At 41.3% G+C, this 23,259-nt stretch overlaps 1 protein-coding gene across 4 annotated transcripts; it reads right to left on the bottom strand.

Moving 5' to 3' along the window:
- Positions 1-1,037: 1,037 nt before the first annotated feature.
- HSD17B7 (hydroxysteroid 17-beta dehydrogenase 7) lies at positions 1,038-22,760 on the bottom strand. 4 transcript variants are annotated; one of them, XR_011438610.1, is made up of 9 exons: positions 22,589-22,712; positions 20,489-20,692; positions 17,374-17,466; positions 15,942-16,030; positions 12,268-12,462; positions 8,637-8,741; positions 7,604-7,660; positions 3,870-3,968; positions 1,038-1,349 (listed from the first exon to the last, which is right to left on the bottom strand). XR_011438610.1 is itself a non-coding variant. In XM_001491811.5 (9 exons), exons 1-9 carry the CDS (start codon positions 22,624-22,626, stop codon positions 1,248-1,250), a joined length of 1,008 nt encoding a protein of 335 aa, XP_001491861.1. In that variant the 5' UTR covers positions 22,627-22,760; the 3' UTR covers positions 1,038-1,247. The 4 variants fall into 4 exon arrangements, 2 of the variants coding, with proteins under 2 accessions (XP_001491861.1, XP_070122913.1); XM_001491811.5 differs by having other exon boundaries at positions 15,942-16,056; positions 22,589-22,760; XR_011438611.1 differs by lacking the exon at positions 7,604-7,660.
- Between the last annotated feature and the right edge of the window lie 499 nt (positions 22,761-23,259).

The raw sequence follows: 23,259 nt of genomic DNA on the forward strand, positions 1-23,259 counted from the left end.
GGTCTCTAGGGGAGGGAGTGAAGTTCTCTCCTCCCCTGTTCCAGCTCCTCTGAGGCCTGCCGCAAGGTCTCCGTCCTCCGTCTTTTTGGTACTGTAGGTCTCTGACATCTTGGCATTAGGTTTATTTGCTGAAATTCAGTTTTTTCAATCCTTTGTTGTACTTTGGAGGGGAGAGAGTCCCGGGTCAGCTCACCCCGCCATTTTGCTCCGCCCACCTCTATATCGATTGGAAAATTTTATTGAAACGATGTGAGCAAATCATTTCTGCTCTAAGATTATGTCCATTAAAATATGATCATGAGGGGCTGGCCCAGTGATAGAGCAGTTAAGTTCGCACACTCTGCTTCAGTGGCCTGGAGTTCATGGGTTCAGATCCCAGGTGTGGACCTACACACTGCTCATCAAGCCATGCTGTGGTGGCATCCCACATACAAAATAGAGGAAGATTGGCACAGACGTTAGCTCATAGCTCAGGGCCAATCTTCCTCACCAAAACAAACAAACAAACAAAAATGTATATATACATATATATAATATATATACACATATATATATATGTCTACGATCATGAAAATATGTCGGTCAGTAAAGAGCAAATTTGCAAACGGTCTCATATGTCAGGCCCAATATTAACATGGACTACCTCAATATCAATAAAAGACACTTTTAAATAAGAAAAGAAGTAAATCAAGTGGCCCAAATACATATATACTTTCGTTTCTGTAATTAACTACATGGGCATCTGCTTTAGGATTGTTAGAATTCCAATAATCTCAGGAGTGTTAGAAGCAGCATGTGGAGGAAGAAATAAGGCACAAGACCTAGAAAAATTGCTCATAAGAAAAGGAGCAAAGCTAAGATTGCCTTTCAGAGAGTGGCCAGTCCTTCCTCCTGCTGGGGCAGGCCAAAGGGAGGACCAGTGTGTGCCTGGTCCTCACCGCATCCCATGAAGTGTACCTTGGGCTCCAGTGGGCAGAACAAATACCTGATACTCTGCTGGGTGTCTCTAGCACAAGTTTGATATGACAGCATCTGGAGAATATCTAACTCCTATTTTATTTTACCAATCTTTTTCTCATGTGCACACACACATGCACACATACACAGTCTTAGAGATAATTCTGAAAGGAAGGAAAAAAGACAATTATAGTTCATAGTTTACCACAAATGCACATCATCCAGCTCAATAGAAACCCATGTGCTCCGAAATGCACAGAAGGTCCACAACGTTTTAGAGTGTGTCATCCTTAGCTCTGGTCATCTGTTTTGTGAATGGTGACCCTAATGTGCTTTTCCAGTTCCAGTAACTTTTGGTAAAATTTTTCAGCAGTGTCTTCATCTAGGTCCATCTGGAAAAGAAGCAAAGATAGGGATGACCAGAAAGGAAAAATCAAATGAATAGTGTTTGTATAAAAGGAAGGCATTCAACACATGTAAGAAAACTGAAAAAAAAGAAAATGGCCAGTTGGAAAGGGCAGCAGTGGCAGCCACATGGGGAGTATTAGGAAACTCTGAGATCCTGAGGACCTATAATTCTCAGTCTAGACTCCCACAGTCACCAAACCTACTGATGCTTCCCTTAAATAGCAAGACAGAAAGATCTGAGTTTTGCTGTCTCCCCTAACTCCTATGTACCCAGTAATAGAAGATACCAACCAACTGTGATATAAGACAGGACAAAAGAGGAAAATCAAGGATTCTTTTTTTTTTTTATTCCAACTGCTACCCACCTCCTTCTTTAGTAAAAGAGCCCTGACTTTAGCTGGGCTCACTGCCTTCCAGATGAAAGACTACATGTCCAGCCTCCACTGAAGCTCGTGGGCACCACGTAACTATGTTCTGGCCAATGAGATGTAAGTGAAGTGTTGTGGGTACCACCCAGGAGTCTCTTTAAAAGGAATGGGGCATTCCCTTCTTTCTCCCTTATTCCATACTCCGCTCTTGAGCTGTAAGGATGAGGGCCACCCCTAGGGATGGCAGAGGGTGACGGAAGAAACCTGGGTAGCTGACAATTTGAGGAGCTGCCAAGCCAGCCCACGCCTGCCTCTCTCCAAACTGTTTTTACACGTGAGAAATCTAAGCTCCTATCTTGTTTAACCCATTGTTATTTAACAATCTTCTATTTTGTGTAGAAAATCTGACTTTAACTGATACACTGTATATAAAAGCAAATTTTCAGCCCCTATAGAATAAAGTGATATCTCTTTTCAAGTCATCACAGAGCCAAAACTTCAGAAAAAGCCTCGCTCTTCACAAAGCTAAAAGGCTAAAAATTAAAGAAAACTTCATAACATTTTGGAAATTACATTTACAGTCATTCAATCACATTAGAGTCTTTCTATATTGGAACTGGAGGGGCTCTCTCTTTTCTATATTGGAACTGGATCTCCCCAGCATGAGAGATCTATTTAGTTCAACCCAACCTTTTAACAGAGGAGAAGCTGACTTCCCCAAATTAATCCAAGGTCAAAACACTTTCTTCAATGCATTTCCATAAAATGCGAATAAAATGCTTTGGCTACAGAATTAAACATTTTCTCCCCTTGGTAAACGAATCATTCCCTGGAGATTAACAGACAGTAAGTTCAAACAAACTCTGAGGGCCTAAAAGTAAGCTTATTAATTACAATAGAGCTCCCAAAGTGTGTTCTTTGGGATGTTATTGTTATGTAAAACCTGAAGTTAAAAGAAAATGTCACATAGTCAAGAACAGTTTGGAACCACCAGGATGAAACATTTCACACGTACTTCTTAACTGTACCAACTTCTCAAAAAAGCGTTTACTGGGCTAACGTGCATTGTACGCGTCTCTGAAAGAGGGGTATACCTAATGTGAAGCACTTCTCAAATTTACTTGACTGACAGACTGCTTTTTGCAAATCTCCTCAAGTAACTAGTATCCCACAGAACATATTTTGAAAAACACTGGAGGTACACAGGTTTGCTTCTAGTAAACAGACACCACAGGAAGCAGGGAGCATGGGTGCCCTCAGACCTCAAGCTACTGACATATAGACAAGAACACTGCCCATTATTTCACTTCCCTGAGATAACTTACTTGCCTCAATCTAGTTTTATTTTATGCCAATGACTCTTCACAATAAGCTAGGCAGTGAAAAATGGGAGGCTGAAATAAACCTTACTCATGACAAAAATACAACAAAATTAACTCATATAGGTTCAAAACAAATTCCTCATTTTCTAATATGTAACTCTATGTTTGATATCTTCTTATAAGATTATACAGTCTAAAACACACAGCACTGATTTTTTTCCCATACCCCATCTCCTGCCTCTTCAAAACACCAATCTCTTAAAGCTAATAACGGTCACAAGTGGAACTGAATACTCAAAGGGAAGTTAGCTTCACTCAGAAAGACACTTTATATTTCATCCAATTTGCAATAGATTTATTTGGTACCTACCACGTGCAAGGCAACATGCTAGGAAAGAGGGGTACAATCCTCCTCCGCACAGAGCTTATATTTGGACAAGGGAGCCAGATGTTGACTGAATACTGCACACAACAGGTATAAGATGCTAAGGAAGCCAACAACGGAGGCATCTGACCCAGTCTAACGGGCCAGAGAATGCTGAGATACAAGCTGAGGTCTTAAGAATAAATAGTAAAAATCAATCAGTTGAAAGAAGAAAGGTAAGAGCAGTTCAGGTGGAGAGAAGACAGGCAAAGGCTCAGAGGCAGAAGAACGCAGACAAAGATGAAAACAGGCCAGTGTGTTCCCAGCACACAGAGAGGGAAGACCCAGGAAAGAGACACCAGGAAGCTGGTGGGGCTGGTCAGGCACCAGGGGACTAGTTCATCATCCTAGCAGTAAACCTCTTCGATGTAACAATGTAAACAGATTTACCTTTTGGGTCATTACATAATTCCTTCCAAAGCCAGTGGTACTACTCAGGTATTTGGCCAAAGGATCAAGAGACTCTGGCTTTTGATGGAAAAGCCATACCTGGAAAAGAAGAGGGTGACAATGATTTTTTTGTTCTGCCCAAGGTGAGTGAGGCTGGTGGGGATTTACAATTAGTGCTTAACAGACCTACAAACAAATTCTAAAAATCCTCTTGAATATCATCAGCTAATTTTGATGTCTTCACAAACCACTACTGTAATTTGAAGGAAGAAAGTAAGGCAGCCTGCTTATTAGTACCCTTTGAGAATTTATGTAAAGCAAAATAACCCTCATATATTAGCTGTCTCTTCCCTTAATCCCAAAATTAAAGTTTACGGCATATAGACGAGCTTATTCTGAGTTGATACTAACCTGCCCAGTAAAGTGCAAGTCATTTATATAATATTTCATTCTATTACTAGATAAGCATGCATATGTACAACATTCAAAAGATACACGTGGTAAAAAGTTAGTCCTCCTCTCTTCCCAATTGTCCAGCCACCTAGTTCTCTCTGGAAGCAAGCACTCTTACTAATACCTTAGGTATTCTTCCAAAGAAAAGCATTTGCTTAAAAACATACATATCCTTTTCTCATACTCAAATGGAAGCATATGTACTATTCGACACTTTGCATTTTTCACTTGAACAATAGGCCCTGGAGATATTTTCCAATCAGCATATGTAGGGCTGTTTCATCCTAAGCAGCACAGTATTCCATTTCATGGATGTACCATAATTTATACAATCAGTTTCCAATTGATGGACATATAGGTTGTTTACCATCTTTGCTATTACAAACCACACCGTGACAGATGATGAATACACCATTTCATATAAATTTGAGTACATCTATACGATAACTGCCAAAGATGGAATTTCGGGGTTAAGGGTATATGTATTTATTATTTTGAATGATCTTGCCAAAGAGTCCTTGACAGAGGCTATATAGATCTCCTCTCCCCCAGGGTTTGTAAGAGTTCTCATTTCCCTATATCCTTGCCAGTCAACGTACTATCAAACTTTCTAATCTTTGCTAATCAAGCTGAAAAACAATTTTTCATTGTCGTTTTAACTTGCATTTCTCTTAGTAGAAATACGTTTGGGCAGCTTTTCATACAACTAACAGTTTAAAAAGTGTTCATGTCCTTTGCCCCTTGTTCCAATAGGTTATTGTTTTCCTTGATTTGTTGAAGCTCCTAAACTATTAAGAAAACGAACTCTTTATTTACGATATGAATGGCAGGTACTTTTCTTCCACTTTGTGGTTAGTCTTTGTAGTACATTTATAGTGAGGATTTTAGTCATGCAAGCATCTTTACTTTTATTTAATCACAATTTTCAGTCTTTTCTTTTATGGTAACTTGGAATAGCTAAGCCTCCACACTCAAACTATTTAAAAATTTCCCAATATTTCCTTCTAGTAATTATATATTTTAACTTTAATGTGTAAATCTCTTTTTTCTATGTTTTAAAGATTGGCACCTGAGCTAACATCTGTTGCCAATCTTCTTTTTATTTTTTTTCCTTCTTCTTCTCCCCATAGCCCCCCCAGTACATAGTTGTATATTCTAGTTGTGAGTGCCTCTGGTTGTACTTTGAGCTATGTGGGATGCTGTCTCAGAATGGCTTGATGAGCAGTGCTAGGTCCCTGCCCAGGATCGGAACCAGCGAAACCCTGGGCCACCGAAGTGGAGCACATGAACTTAACCACTCGGCCACGGCGTCGGCCCCTATAAATCTTTTAATTTACCTAGAATTTTATTTGAGTGTAAGGTAAAAGAAAAGAAGTTATTCGACTGTTTGGCAACATTTGTGGAATAACCCGTCTTTTCCCCACTGATTTGGAATGCTATCATTATCATACACTAAATCCGTGAATGCTATGGGTCTAGTCTAAACTTTCTACTCTATTCTACTCTTCTGTCAATTCGCAGGCCAGAACTTTACTGTTTTCATTAAGATAGTCTTCTTTAAAATCTTAAATACTGAAATATACTGACTCCTTTACAAGAAGCCTTCTCTCATTTACTTCTAAAATTCCTATTTTACAGATAATAAAAGGCTTAGATGAGTGAAAAAATGTGCCCCAGGGTTCACAGGCAGGCACTGGAGAACTGGGATTCTAGCAGAATTCTAGAGCCCACACTCTTAACCACTGTGCTTTAGGCCGCTCAGTCAATTTAAGGAGATAAAACTGATCCAAAGATTGAAGAGACTTGTACACAAGTGGTATGCTCAAATCCTCATCCATAGGCACCAGCATCTACAACCATCACTAGGTGGCAATGAGAGGGATATTCTCCTACCCACCCACATTTTAGGAAATTACATCAGGGGCACAACAAAGTTTTTAAACAGAGACATGGGGTCATGCTGTCTGTCCTATCCAAATCCCACCCACCCTTTGGGGCTCCGATCAAGCCCTACCTAGTCAGCAACGTCTGCTCCATCCAACGGGGCCAGCCCCCCCTGGTCCCCCTTTCTAGTTGTTCCTAGAGGACTCACTGTCTGATGACAGGATGCTTTATTTCTTGCCCATTTTCTGTATTCATTCTTTTTTCTAAACATGACTCTGAGATCCTTAATAACTGGAGGTTTTTCTTCTAACTACTCCCCATACCACTGACACTCAATATATACATGACCTCTACGCTTGATTTTCAGTGTTATAGATGTGCAGAATGAGTAATTCTGAAAGGAGTATTCATTATTTCTAATGGTTTGGCAAATATATCAAGAACTAATTAAAATTAGTTTAAAAGCACTTGCTTCTACAATCAACTTGTGTCCCTACAATAAATGCATTTATTTCTGCAATGTTTACCAAAACAGGAGTGTCGAGGTAATTTCCTCAATATTTTCCTTAGTTAATTTCAGTTCAGCCAAAATTTAAGAATCTACTAAATATAAACACTACAGTACTAGGCTCTCAAGTTTCCAAGATGGACAGCAAAAATCCTGAAGGAGCTAAATGGAGTGAGGAAGACACACAAAGAACTGACTCTAACACAATGGGATCTCGACCAGATGGTGTAAATAAAGAACAGAGGACGAATGAGTTCCATCTTGAATAACAATTCTAACCCATTAGTAGAGGATGCCTTTGGGGTCTTGGGTTGGAAATAGTCAAAGACATCATTTGTGTATAATAGCAAAGAGTACTATGATCCATTAGTAATATCTGCCGGCGATGAGGAAACACACAATCCACTTGCCATGTGATTCAAGGAAATGCAGTGGTTTTCTAATAAAATAACAACTTGATCCTCTAATATTGACAGAGGAAAGGGAATTTCCATATAAGGAAATGCAGCTGGACTTAATTGCCTCTACTCTTGACCCACAAGATGCACTTTCTCCATGGGAAATCTCACAGTGATTGCCCAGCCACCATCTTGCTTTGCCAGTAGTATTCCACTGCTCTACACTCCTCTAGCTGCTAGTGGATCTTGCTTCTAGAAAACTGCTATCCCTTCCACTATGGTATCCAGTGCCATGGTCGATATAAACTCTCAAACTTCACTCCGAATGCTCTGCTCTCAGCCTTATGGTCCACCTTAGTCTTAAATAGGACCCTGATTATTCACAGAGCTTGTTTTCTTATCTTTTTTGTTGAGATTGTTCCTACTACCAGTGAACTTACAATTTACACCTGTAAGTGATTGTACAAGCCATTGAAACTCTAGTAACATACCATGGCTTCTGTTCCATTGTATGGTGTTAAAGTGAAAGCACTTGCAAAAAAGCGAAGCTGAGGAGAAGAAAACAATAGTCATTTTCTGGGGGTTCAAGAATCACATCAAGAATAGAGTCACAAAAGCATTATTCATTTACATTTTAAAAAAGATAACCTGCATTTCTTATCATAGAACATTTTTTTTAAGTATCAAAAAATAAAGAAGTCTCAAAAAGAAGCATCACTTAGGGGCCGGCTCCGTGGCCGAGTGGTTAAGTTCGCACGCTCCGCTGCGGCGGCCCAGGGTTCGGATCCTGGGCGCGGACATGGCACCGCTCGTCAGGCCACGTTGAGGCAGCGTCCTACATCCCACAACTAAAAGGACCTGCAACTAAGATATACAGCTATGTACCGGGGGGTTGGGAAATAAAGCAGAAAAAAAAAAAAAAGAAGCATCACTTAATCTCCATCACTCCAGGTCAACCACTTTTAACATGAAGGCATATTTCCCTCTCATCTTTTTTCAACACCTACCATAATGAAAGGACATTTTTTCCTGAACTCTAAAAGGGAGGGAGATTTCCTAACGTGTGCTGGAGGAACACTGGTCCTGCAAGATGCTCAAAACACAAACCAAAATAAACAGGCAAAAACCTGGTTCTAGGGTCAGACAGTGCACAATCATCTCCTTCTTGGGAATTTCTGAAGCACATGACCACATTGAAAGCTCAGAGAAATCCAGTTTAATATCACTTAACACAGGTTTCCCAAAATTATATAATCAGAGAACTCTTGGGATCTATGGTGCATGATCAAAGAAACATTCCCTTAAAGAGAAGTGGACACTCGGGTGGTGGAGTGGTGGGCACATCAAGTAGGACGAAACAGAGGTTACATATTAACTAACTTCAAAAACCTTAAGTGAAATGGAATTCTGCCACGTTCAGGTTCAATTTCTTAAATCACTTCCCAACTCTTAAACACATCTTTTTGGTCTCAAATCGAACAGTGTAACTAAACTAAGTATAGACAAGAAGTGTTCTTCACTTACCAGCAATATGAACGGCATCAGCAGCGTCCATATAAAGGGAGGTAGAATTCCATACGTCAAATTGGTCAACATTGTACCTGGGCACAACACACTGGAATACAGACCCTGGGAACACAGAGAGGGGTAGCAATAAGATTTTAATTCAATGTATGTTGACTCAGTCCACCCATATGCTAGTTAATAAAGGAGATACACAAATAAGCAAGGGAGCATGAAGGATTTACACTCTGAGCTGTCCTTGAAGCTGGGTAGACCATTTCAGTTTAAGAATCACGTACTGAGAACTCACTATGAGAAGCCTTCAGGGTATAAAAATTAGTAAGACAAAGGCTTTATTCTGAAGAAACTTATAGTACAAAGAATAACCAAGCTTGAAGCTAGAGGAGAAAAGTAGGCCCTGGTTACCTGAGTTTTCCATGTGATTGGCTTAACTGAAGACCAGTTTATCAGCCATAATAAACACAAGATAAAAAAGACATATATGGTACAGTCTTTGCCTTTAGGAACTTTCTGATCTAGTAAATACAGACAGCTAAGGTATGTGTCTGCTGGGGCTGGCCTAGTTGCCTTGTGGTTAAGCTCGGCACACTCTGCCTCTTCAGCAGCCTGGGTTTAGTTCCTGGGCACGGACCCTCACCACTCAACAGTGGTCATGCTGTGGCAGTGACCCACATACAAAATAGAGGAAGAGGGGCAACAGATGCTAGCTCAGGGCAAATCTTCCTCAGCCAAAAAATAAACAAATGAATAAATAAAATAAAGTATGTATCCATTGCCCTGCAGGTACATAAGACCCATACCTCCAGCTCCTGGCAACAGAGAGGAACGAAAGGCTGTGTGTGGTTCCACAAACAGCCTCCAACTGAAGATCTCTAAAGCAAGGTCTTAGCCTAGGACTCATCATGTCAGAAAGATCTGTCTTATAAAGAGAGCCCCAATTACCACAGAGCGTATGTTAATAGAAATGGCCCTGCGTAGTCTTTAGTAATCCTCAGAGCACCAAGATTTGTTTTACGAGTTGATTTAGTTTAATTTTCACTGTATTTTACCTTGTTTTGATATTGACTATTTTAACTCATATTTTTATTACTTTTAATCTTCTTTTTTCTTTTAAATGAAAAATAAGAAGTGTCAGTGTAACACAGACAGTTCAGCGGACAGACAGCACCCTGGGCAGCAGAAGCTAGAAACTCTTCCTCCTTGACTCAGGGCTGCAGAGGCGTAGCGGCACCTGACACACATAATCCAGTCCCTGGGAGTCCCCTCGATTTACCGACAGGCCTCTGTTGGTCCTCTGACCAAATGTCAAGAGCCTGGACTCCTCATCCTGATAGACCAAAACTTCTTCCCAAGAAAGTAACATTTTGCTCCAAAGATAGCTCAGGAAAGTTTCTTATTCTGGTACCTAGCTAGGAACACTTGGAGACTATTCAGCCTTCAATGAAGACACCTGTGAACTAAAATCCAGGGTTTCCAACACAATGACTTTTGGACATTGAGCAACAAAAGAAACAAACAAGGAGGCAGTCTTATCCAAGACTGCGGTTCCTGCACGCCCTCAATTACAGGGAATGAAGTGTGACCACCCTGAGGATTTCTGTATGACTTGTGGGAAGGGTCATGAGTGGATGGTTAAACTCTGTCAGGCAGCCTGTATGGACCTGACAACATTTCCAGCAATACAAGTCCTCAGAATACTGTAGTTCCTTCTCAGCTGCTCTCTCTTCATAAAAGCCCAGGAGGAAAAGTCGTGGGCTGAGAACCAATCATACAGAGGTTCGGGGGCAGTAGCACTAGCTAAATCTCCCTTTTTTGTAAAAGAGGAAATCCCAAACCTTACCTGACAATTGAGACTTAAGTAAAACCCCAGAACTTTTCATGACAAAAAGAAGCTAATCCACTGTAACCTTGCCCCTAAAAGGGAGTGTCCAGGGGACGAGCAGTTGTGACAAGAAACCTCAGAAGGAGGCTCACCACTGGACCAACACACTAAGGTCAAATATAATAATAATAATAATAATAACAATAACAGCCAACACACACACACACACAAGCATGTGCACACACATGTACAGACCTCATGCTCACATGCACAAGCAGACATGCATATGCATACACACCACATATACAATCACATTCATACACGCGCACACACCCACAAAACCCATATACGTGCATGGGGATGCACACCCACACACGGATGCATGCACACAAGCACATACGTCCCCACTCATTCATACCGCATGTACACACGTGTGCAGACACATGCACAAACACACACACATTCTGAACACAAAGCACTGCTGTGACTGCTTCATTCCAATTTCCTCATTTAATTCTCCCAACAAATCCATGAGTTAGGCACTATTATTATCCCTATTTTACAGATGAGGAAACCAAGGCACAGGGAGATCAAACAATTTGTTCAAGGTTACAAAGCCAGTGACAAAGCCAGGATTCAAATCCAGTTCTAGAGAGTTAGCATCTTCTTACATACCGTCCTCTTCATGAAGAGGCATGATTCGAAGAGCCAGAACACACAAGTGAGAATTCCATCTGATAAAGAAAGGTCTCCATTCCAGAATAAATCATGTTGTTCAGACCATCACACAAGGCTTAGACTGCTGCGTCTAATGTATGATCAAAGGAGCTCCTTAAGGGCAAATACTTTTTGAGTCATCTTGTCATTTCTCCTTCCTCCTCACACCTAAGGCTGACCTACTGCCCTAAACATGATAGGTCTTCTTGTAAATATTAGTGGAATTAAATTTCTCCACCGTCCCACACTCAACCAACAGTCCAAGAAAACGAAGAAAAATGCCCATGGGACAGAATGGAGATTTTCAGTTAAGATTTTAGACCCAGGCAAGAGAGACATACAGAGAAGCAGTAAATTCCAGACCATGGAGGCCACAGGGAGCCAGCATGACTGAGAGGGGTTGCCCACTCTAAAGAAACAGCCTCTAAACCCAGGGTCCTCGCAGAGACAGCTCTCTGGAGTCTCACCAAAGATCACCACTATCCAGAGAGCTTTATAAGTACTGACCATCCTATAGCATCTGATATTGATAAACACTGGGAGGCAGAATAGTTTTGTGGGAAAAGTCCCAGCTATAAAGTCAGACAGCCTTGGGCTCAACTCTGAGCTTTATCATTTACTAGTTGTGTGTCTTCTGGGTAAATGACTTAACTTCCCAAACTTCAGTGTCCTCACATGGAAATGGGAATATTCAGACCCACCTCACTGTGATGGGAAAGGTATTAAATGACACACCCAGATACAGAGTACAGCACCTAAAACACAGCAAGGGCTTAACAGTAGGTATTGGTTTCGGAAGTAGTGTCATTCTGTTACAGAAGTTATAGCTCTCGAAGAGCTACAAAATGGTGAATGAGCCCCCAGACACCTAAAAAGTCAGCAGCTAATTATCTCTGCCCTAAAACTTTCACATACACCAACTATCAATCTTATTCATGCCTGGTCTTGTGCTCACAGCAATCCTGATCAAGAAACTATACTGCATGTTATAAACTACAATAGTTAATAGACAGTCAGCCATGTTACTAGGAAACGAACTATAGTTCAGAAACCACTGCCCTGCCACTTCCGTATCACTAAGAAAGGCCTCACCTGCTGGTTGCAGTTCCTGTTCAAAGCTAGACTCAGAAGGTCAATAGCATATTTGGAAGAGCTGTAGGGCTCCTGGCCTTTGCTGTGCTGGAAGTCCTCAAGGCTGAAATTAGATTTCTTTGCATTGCGAGATGACGTCCAGATGAGCCGAGATGGACTGTCACTGTGACAGAGGAGAGGTTCCAGTTCCTGAATCTGAATGAGGAAAAAAAGAAACAAAAAATGTATCAAAATATACTGGGGGAATACAGGATAACAATTTTGAAACTACTATAAACGAATACTGGAATTGAACAGGTTTGTCACTGTTAGAGTGGGATATTACAGATAAACAAGGGAGGAGGCTGGAATGATCCATGTGATAATGGATTAGAGTTAGAGACATCAGTATGAGCTCATGTTTAGCTTAATAAAGACACAAATGATTACATACAAAAATATTTATAGATATTTATACATACTTGGATCAGTATCCACATATATATCTCCTTGCTCGGCTAGCTGAGAGCGATTCTAAGCAATCGCTATCTCAACAGCAATGAGCACCCAGATCTTGGTTTCTAACACCATTTTCCAATAAAAGGAATCAGATCTCCTTAAAGAACGGCTGATTCTAGGACTGGAGCATGTAACACACAAGATGATCCTGAAGTATCTTGAAACATCAGAAAGGACGTGATCAAAACAGAAAATATACAAGATCTGACTGAAAGAGCTCCCAATGGCCAAAACTGAAATAATCTGAGCAAAAAGATAAAGTAGTATTTATAAGACAAAGTAGAAAATATATATCCATAGTCCACAAGGATATAATAAAAGATTTTTTCAGCTTTGAGATATAATTGATCAATAAATAAATGATTGAATAAAAAATTAAATGGAGGAGAATACAAAAATCTCCCTTGCAGAAAAATTCCAAACAATTTATGTAGCTAATCCGCATTAAGGAGATTGAGCCTCCCCTAAGTGTGGGCTATAATAGTAACTCCCTTCTAAAGAGTACAGTATGCAAAGGGAGAAAGAAAAAGAATAACTTTACAATGGAAAAACCTGACAAACACCACTTGAAGCCAAGTGATCAAAGATAACATCAACATTGAGAGGTCACATTGATAGTATACACACTTGACATGATGTGATGAGAAAGGCACTTCACCTCTGCGGTCTTCCTCCCACAAGCACATTACTCAAGTCTAACCCTGAGAAAAACATCAGACAAATCCCCATTGAGGGACTGTCTCCAAAGTACCTGAGCATTAATCCTCAAAACTGTCAAGGTCATCAAAAGCAAGGAAAGTCTGAGAAATTGTCACAACCAAGAGGAGACTTGACTACTAAATGTAATGTGGTATCCTAGCTGGGATACTAGACCTGAAAAAGGACATCAGACAAAAATTGAAGAAATCTGAATAAAGTGTGGAAATTCATTAATAATAATGTATCAATATTGGTTCACTAATTGTATACCATACCCATGTAAGATGTTAATAATATAGGAAACTGGGTGTAGGGTATACAGGAACTCTCTGTACTATCTTGGCAATAATTTTGTAAATTTAAAACAAAAAGTTTATTAAACAAAAATCTAGGAAAGCTTCCGATGTGCTCCATATTTGCAATGAACAAATAAGTCAAATGCAATCAAAAGAAATCATAAACATGAGATTAAACCAGGTCATTGGTTCCTCAACTGTAATACCACACTATGCCTGGAACTTTACAGAAATTATCTCCACTCTTTATAACAACCCTAAAAGTCTGGTCATTTTATATATAATCAAACTGGGCGTGGATCCCTTTGTACGAAGCATTTACCCCTGAACCTAGAATCCTAGTATGTGTTTCATAAAAAGCAGTAAGATTCTTAAATTTAATTTGAAGAGCATGGAAGGCATTATAAGCCTTTCTATTATTTTATTTAATAAATCAGTTCCAAAACCCCTGCTGTCATGCCTACCTCTACAAGGACACACAAGGATAAGTCATATCACCAGGACCCTGTAATAACTGTGCCTATGGTCACAACTCTCCTCTGCCACTCCCCCTACCCAGATTACCCAAATACTTGATTTTCTTAATTTAATTTTCTAAACACTAGATCTATCAAAAAATTAACACACTATTAATAACTTATCCTCTATAATTACCAATTAATTTAATAATTCAAAAAGAGGGCAAAGAAAGGGGAAAGGATTATTTAAAAAGATAAAGGAAATGTCAGACAATGGATCCCTGTAAAGTTATAAAAAAAATGACCAGATAAGAATTCAATCCCCTCCTGACTCTATATTTAAATTAACTTTTGTCATTGAAAAACTAATATCACATATCATTAAAAAAATAGTACTAAAGGATATAGAATGAAACATGAATCTCCACTCATCTCCAATACTCTGCCACCCTGGTTCATCAAAGGCAACCAGTGTTCCCAATTTCATTTGTATTATTCTAGAAATACTATATACATGTATAAATAATATGTAAAGAGAGATCTTTTTCTGTGTTTATGCAAATGAGATCACACTATGCATATTGCACCCTGCTATTTCTTCTTAATAATAAAATACTGGAAGCCATTCCATATAAATGCAAAATATTTATCTCATTTCTTTCAATGGTTCCATGATATTCCAATGTTTGTATAGATCTTAATTTATTGCAAATATAGGCCAGTCCTCAAGGAGGTCCAATGTGGAAGGAAATTAGGCTTAAGATGAAGAAAAGTGATCATGAATATAAAAGTGTCAGAGATACAGGATCTGTCCCAGCATCATAAGCAGTCTTTTCAGCACCCAGGAATTATAAGCATCTGGCAATAGAGTCAGGCATTACTTGAGATATTAAAGCTCAACTATGAGATTAAACTTGAGGCAAGAACAGAGAACAGGCAAGACTTCTGCTTAACTTTATATGCATGCCTGGAATTGTAACACACAAGCACAGACGCTTCAAGAAAGAAATCAAGATAACGCAAGACTGACTATGAATTATTATTTAATAATGGCATGCCTACTACCCCAGCCTCTCTGATGCCAAGCTCAGTTTCAAAGACCATTTAGAACAGGACTGGTGCACTTTTTCTCAGTTCTGTACATTGTTTCTGAAAGCACTTGTGTTTTTCTTTCTCACTTTCTCTCTACTCTCTAGAGCTGATGTCAAAAGACAAAATAGGGGGCCGGCTCTGTGGCGGAGTGGGTAAGTTCATGAGCTCTGCTGCAGCAGCCCAGGGTTCAGATCCTGGGCACGGACATGGCACCGCTCGTCAGGCCACGTTGAGGCAGTGTCCCACATCCCACAACTAGAAGGACCTGCAACTAAGATATACAACTATGTATGGGGGGAGGGGTTTGGGAAATAAAACAGAAAAAAAAAAAAAGAAGATTGGCAACAGTTGTTAGCCGAGGTGCCAATCCTTAAAAAAAAAAAAAAAAGGAAGATTGGCAACAGTTGTTAGCCTAGGTGTCAATCCTAAAAAAAGAAAAAATAATATATCGATAGGCTGCTTTAGGGAAGCAATGTTTCCAAAGAGTGGAGTGACCATCCTACTTAAATAGTAGATATTTAATGCTGGCTATAAACTAATGAGCTTAACAAAAACACACTGTGATGCATCCATGCAAGCCTTTAGGATCACAGCACTAAACGTCGGCTTATTAAGCCCAAAGTCTTCTTACCAAGATAAAGTGGCCAAAGACGTTGGTTTCAAACACCTCCTGGAGCCCGTCGGCAGTGACCTTGTCATCCTGGGTCAGCAGTCCTTCAGCTGTGGAGAACATATGAATCACTTTTCTGAAACAGAAGACAATTGTATGATTTTTTTTTTTTTAAGATTTTATTTTTTCCTTTTTCTCCCCAAAGCCCCCCGGTACATAGCTGTATATTCTTCATTGTGGGTTCTTCCAGCTGTGGCATATGGGACGCCGCCTCAGAGTGGCCTGATGAGCAGCGCCCTGTCCGTGCCCAGGATTAGAACCAACGAAACACTGGGCCGCCTGCAGCGGAGCACGTGAACTTAACCACTTGGCCACAGGGCCAGCCCCAACAATTGTATGATTTTTAAAAGCTTCTTTAATTGAGGATACTTAAGAGACACTCATGCTGTCCTTCGCTGTCCCCAAACCACATTTTCCTTGATTCTATAATAACAGGAGTAAAAATACCTATTGCTCAGACTGGGTTATTGTATTAAAAAAAGATGCAAAAATGCTTCCTTCCCCCCAATTCACAGAAGTACTTATATCCTTATAGCTCATACTACCAACAGGAACCCAAGTCTCTCAAAAACCTGCCGCTAAAACTCTCTTCACTTCCTTCCAAATTGAGTTACAAGTAAAGTTCTCTGGGAGAATAATAGCTATGCCAAGGAGAAAAAGTCCTCCCCTGCACAAACGGATGTTTAACAAAGCTAAACAGGTGGTTTTCCTACTGGGAATTCTTGGAGCATTGAACATGTTAACACAGTGATTTGCCGTGAGATCAGTTTCATAGGTCAAGACCAGGGTGGGACTGCGTGTGGGTTTAATGGAAGGGAAGTAAAACGAAAGCAGCAGTGCCGCAAGCAGCATGCAGTCAGAGTAAGACCATCTATTTACAAACAAGTACACTCGGCCATAAAAGAAGATCTATTTCTTACTGTAGGTTGCCGTCACACATTTTTGGAAGCCACTATTCTAACGTGTATTGAGACTCTCCCAGGAAGATACTTCGTTCTGTGCATTTCTCCAGCCTACTGATCAGAGCACCTGACATACATCTGGGAAATGCTTCCAGAGTGGCCTTCCTGGGTATTGGAGTCTCACTGACAACTCTGCCTGATTCTGAAATGTTCTTCCTAATAGACACGCTCAGGCAGACCAAAAATTGACCTTCCAAAACATCCAACCACTTGGAATGTCCTGGAGACCTAGAACCCCATCAGAATCATGACTTGAAGCACTCCCCACAAAAGATGAATGCTTTTCTTTCATAATGTTGTTGCCACACTTCCTTTCTGTCTTCATTCTTCTCAATACCTTCTCATCCCCCAACTTAACACACTGAGGGCAAAACTAGGCAGAAAAATAAACACCTTCTTTCTAACCAGTTCATTGAGAAAATGAAAATTACCTTGAAAAGAGGCCAGAGAAAAGTGCTTTGATATTCAGCTGTGGATTAGGCATGATCCCAGCATTTAGATATACATAGTCTAATCTCGGAAACCTGCAAGTAAAACATCAAGACAAGATTGTTAGTTACCCCTAGAGCAACTGGAATAAAGAAGGTCTAGGAAGGACAGAAAATACTCTCTGAACCAAAAAGGTGGCCACAGCAAGCTGAAAGGAATGTATGACACATCAGTGTGTTACACTACTTTCTTCTCTTTTTCTTTAGCCACAGTAAATATGTGTGTTCTTTTTCTGATGGGGGCTTCAGACAGAATTTGGGGAGCCATAACGGGCTTTGAAGTTAAAATTTCTCTGATCAATGCTCTTTCCAGGTTAGTCCTCCCAATTACGCACTGCAGCAACCCTGTGTCTATTAAAACCACTCCCCTTCTCGTCTTAGAAAGTTTTTTGCTTTTTTTTTAAAGATTCACATCTTCCCTATTGATAAGTAAAAGTTATATAATAATCATATTCACCTAATCTGATCCATCCGTGCTGGAATCTGAATGCCAAGATATCTACCAAAGCAGAAGATCCATGTGGAAATCGTTCTTTGTTCATAGCCAGGTGCTCTCTATTGTAAAATGATGAAAGCTCACAAGAATACACTGAGATTATGGAAGCTGAATGGGGGCGAGGCTCTCCTGGTGGGCTCTCTCCAGGACGCTTGTCATAGAGAGAATTTTGAAATGCTAACTTGAGAAAGCCTTTTCATTTTTAAACCTACATAAGCCTTAATCTAACTACATTCCTTTTCAACCAGGTTCAAGACAAGCAGAGCCGGCTCTCATGATTCTAACAGACACCATGAACACTCAGAACATCTCCTAGAATTCTATGCACCACACTGATTCTGTGTCCTCCGTACAGCCCAGGGCAACGTGTGGCATAGCTACTAAAGCTAGGACCTTAACATACATACATGAATACTAATATTGATCACACACAAACATTTTTGGATCATCCTATAAGTAATTGACAGCCAAATGACTCTGATTATTAAACTGACTTTAAAACGCTGATATTGATACGATCAAGTCATCCAGCTTACTGCTACAAAGACAGGGAGCGTCCATCTATTGCTGGTGGTTCCACTGTCTAATTTGCAAACTTTCATCTAAGCATATTAGCAAATTTTACTTGGAATGAAAAGGAAATGCTTAGAAAAGAGTATAGATTGCACCAGAACACCGAATTAAGGTCAGCTTCAGTAAAGTGGCATACTTACTACTTTCAAAGATTAAATGATACCATTGCTCTATTCTGGATAAAAGAGAGCCACTATCCCTTATTAGTTTTCATCTGCGCATATCTAATAGAAAAGAGGATTACAGATGCAAAGACCAGGGGTCAGGAGTGGTGTTGCTTTAGCCAACTGGAAGAGATCCTTCTCAAGCTCTCTTTGGTTCTAACTTACTTCAGATCTATAATCAAAGATAAACATTTGGGCCATTAAGTGCAGGAGATCCTTGACATAAGCAAGAGATCCATCTGGACACTGTCACATATTCCCAAATCTGTGAATATCACTACAACCATCATTTTCTAAATCCGGACGTATTGGAATGAGCTATCACTAAGTTAGGATGAAGGTTCATTTCTGCTAAATAAGGAAATGAACTAAATCTATACAAAATACGTAAGACAACCAGTTGGCTACGAAAGTTTGGGGAAAGAAGGCCTGCAAACATAATTTGAAACTCATAACTTCTGTCCTGATTCCAGGGTTTTTAACTCAGTAAGAACCTTTACTGTGCAGTTTTACAGATTTGGAGACTCTAAGTTATGGAGGAGTAGGGGATGTGGAACCCAGAAAACCTCCTCAGCTTTTTAGAAAGATGATATGGCAGAATATCCTAGGAGCTCAGCAATAGAGGAGAGAGAAACCACATTCATAAAGGGCTAAGGCTGCACCGAGAAGAGCTGGGGTGAAGACAACTGGCTTTTGCTTTGTAACTCGTGCATCTGGAGCAGGGAAATGCAAATGGCTATCAATAAACATAAAGAAAATGCCAAGTTTTATTCTTCAGTAAATGCCTTTACCAAGAAGGCATTTTTTCTTTCTATTGCACTTCCCTTTACTGTCCAAGGAAATAAAGCAACTCTTGTTTCTTAAGGGCCTCAATTACAAAAATTTAAAATTAAATGATTAACTAAATTAATTTTAAAATTAATTATTTCAGCTATCCCTGGGGCTCAGCATGGACTAGTGCAGGGTTCTTGACTTTTTGATCATCAATTGCCCTTAGAATTAAAAAAACAAGCATGCCCTCTCTCTCCAGAAAAATGCATTGTGCACCTATATGTAATTTTTTCTATACTTTCTAGGGAGTTATATACCCAAGAACTCTATTCCTTCATATACTAAATATTTATCAAATGCCTATGACATGCCAATTACTGTGTAGGTGTGAACAAATCTTTACTGGCCTAGGGAAAAAAAAATACCTGAGGAAGCAGGGCAGAGACCTGGGTTCTAGGACCAAGCCAACCAATATAAATATTACTCTTATTTCTGTCTCCGTTTCTCCACTTATTAAATGTCAGCACCTGCCCGATCTACTTAATGAAACTGTTTTGTGAAGGAAAGATACAAAAAATGCATTCAAATACCAAAGGAGTGATATTAATGGAAGGTATTACAATCAATCACATGTCAAGGTGTACTTAAAAATTAACCTTAGGGCCAGCCCAGTAGCGTAGTGGTTATGTTCACATGCTCTGCTTCATCAGCCCGGGGTTTGCAGGCTGAGATCCTGGGCACGGACCTAGCACAGCTTGTCAAGCCATGCTGTGACAGCATCTCACATAAAAGAGAGGAAGACTGGCACAGATGTTAGCTCAGGGCCAATCTTCCTCACACAAAAAAAGAAAAATTAATCTTCATGAAGTAATCATGATTATGACTGAGAATGCAAAGGTGGTACTGAAACAACGGGTCACCCCATACAGATTTCCTCAGCATAGCTGCTTCTTACACTCACCTGTTTCTTTTTAGGTTTTCCTATCCTTTCTTATTTTATTATCTCTTCTGTTGAGCAATCACATGAGAGAAAGCCCGTCAACAAGAGGTTTACCTTTGCTTGAGCTCCTTGGAGGCCTGGAACACCGATGGCAGGTTGCTGACATCCACCTGCACGGTGGTGACCTCGGCGGTGGGGTAAGAGGCCAGCAGAGCAGTGCGAACAGCGTCAGCTTTGCTCATGTTCCTGCACGCCAAACACAGGTGAAGCCCATTGTCCTCCTCCAGTAACCGCTTGCAGAGGGCTAGGCCAACGCCACTGAAGGGGCAATTCAGACAGAGAATACGCAGGAATTGAGATGGTGCCAAATAGAGGCATTTCTCTCTGGTTAAGGAAACTAATTCTGCTCACTTGAGCTCCAATCAGGAGCCCAGGTGGACAGAAAAGACTCAAAAATTATTTCAAGAAGGGGGAACCCCCCAGTCTAACAGTCACTTGCTCAGGACGCTGTCCGGTTTGTGTCTCTGCCAAAGCTCAATGACACAAATAACTGGACTGCAGATGAGAGCCGTCCTTCAGTATTTCTTCTAATACAGAGTTTATCCTGCCAGGGGTTTTCATTTTGTGCTTATTGTGCCACTCAGGAAAGGGAGTCAATACATCACCAGCAGGTATTGAAAAGAGCATCTTGTGCCCATGTTTTACTTTGCTGTCCAAGTTCCTCAAGGCAAGGGCTCTGCTATCTGTTGGTATCATTGTCACTATTGGAGGCACCAGAAATTCCTGATAAGGAATGGATGAATCTCTCAGGAAGAGGCATCAGTAACATGGCAGGAGGTACCAGCTGCACTCAACTACTATGATCAGATAACCAATAGGAAGAGAAAGAACTCAACATGATTAAGCAGGAGGTAGGAAAAAGAAATATAAGATGGGCACCGGGAAAGAGAAGCAGGGATGAACACACAATTCAAAGACAGATAAACTACTCCAAAAAGAGCATTGGGAAACTGCACAGTAGATGGAGACAGGAGTCAGACCAGTTTGGCTGATAGCAATGAAACCCTAGGTAAGTCAGTCCTCCTCCAAGACTTAAGCTGATTCCAGGCAAAGAATCGGAACACCAAAAAGTGCCTACCACCATCAGTAATGTTGGCCCTGCCAACAGAACATCAAGTATATTTATGTTAATTCATCCTCACTGAGAACAGTAGGCCTTTACTATAAATATACAATTGCACATATCACAATATATGTAAAAGAAACAAACATACAAAATCAATTCTGACTTAAGAAACTTCAACATAGGAGCACCAGATCAGTTGTTAAAGTCACTCAGGAGAGGACACTCCAAAAACCTACCAGTCACAGACACCTACCGAGCTGGCTTAGTTAATATGGATGTGGCTAGATAACTGGACTAATTTTAAATGACATTTCACATATCCTCTGTCTTAATCCCTCAAAAACTCCAAATGCAACCAGTAGAAAAATGGTTTGATTAGTTGCATCCTCCACACATTCTTCAGGGAAGTGCAAATAAGAGGCAAAACAGGCAACAGAAGAGGCTGAGTCGAAACGAGCAGCCCGGGAATAATTACGAAGTGGCGGTAATGGTTATTTGCACTCCACCCACGCCTTAACAGGAAAAGGTTACCTTTCTCTGAGTTTCTGAAGAGTGTATGGTAGGTGCATACGCACTGTGGTAGACGGAATGAGATTTTTTTTCTCCCACTGTTCTAATGCCCATGGATGTTGAAATTAATAAGGGGGTGAAAGTCTTGCACAGATAAAACACCTGGAGTACAAGACATGGCCACATGGTCACGATTAAACTGCCAGGCATGGACGGTAAAAACTGGAGAAGGTCAAAGGTGAGAGGGAGAGCGGTCCGCGTGGCAAGCGCCCTTTTCTGGATATCAACAGGATCATCACTACTATTCTCCTTACTGGGACTCTAGTTTTTCTTTCCATTGTCAGGTTTAATTCAAAACACCAGTTACCGAGTGAGTACCTCAAGGACCCGGCACGCCCGGTACCTCGCGCAGTGGGGGACCCAGGGAACAGCGCGACGGGGTCTGGCCCGAGTCCCCACCGAGGCAAAGTCACGGGCAGGCGTCTTGGGGGTCTGTCCGTGGCAAGTCGTCTTGGCCTTATTCTTCCTGCTCCCTCGGACCCCCGATCCGCCGCTGCCACGATCACGAGAGGTCTCACCTGCTCGCCCCAGTGATCAAAACCACCTTCCGCGCCATCGCTCACCTCCAAGCCGCGCTGTAGAGCGGGCACACGCTACAGCTTTCAGAATCCCTAAAAGCCGGACCCTCCCTCCGGCCGCGCCCACGAGCCCGCCCTCCAATCACGGCCCAGCGGGGCCCCGCCTCCCCTTGCGTCATCGACTCCGCGTCGGGACCTCCAATCGCAGCCCGCCGTCTGGTCAACCCCGCCGGAGCCGGGGTCGGGTGAGATAGGCCGAGGGGCGGAGCCGCGTGACGCAGAGCCCCCAGCCAATCCGGGCTCTCCCCGCCCCCTCCGCGGCGCAGGTGTTGCGCCGGCTGAAGGACAGGCTGCCCTGGCGGCAGCCGTGTGGGCTGGTGGGGGCGTGCTCGTAGCCGAGTGCAGGGATCTGGGATAAGTGGCACAGGCAAGATGCAGGCCCAGGCGCCCCAGATTGGCGCTTCATTGCAGGAAGGCATCAGGATATTTGCACCAGAGCTCTTTATTTTAGAGGATAGGTTTGGGTCTAGGAGCTGAAGTTTGGGAATTCTTTTCTACTTCGTTTTCCACTCCTTTTTGGATGCGTAGATCCAGGCGCTGCACTTTACAGACCAGCTTCTGGTCCCGGACTTCCTCGTCATCTAAAAGATCATCTTTGGGAAAATGAACAT

Source organism: Equus caballus, chromosome 5, assembly GCF_041296265.1.
Source record: "Equus caballus isolate H_3958 breed thoroughbred chromosome 5, TB-T2T, whole genome shotgun sequence".
Taxonomy (NCBI): Eukaryota; Metazoa; Chordata; class Mammalia; order Perissodactyla; family Equidae; genus Equus; species Equus caballus.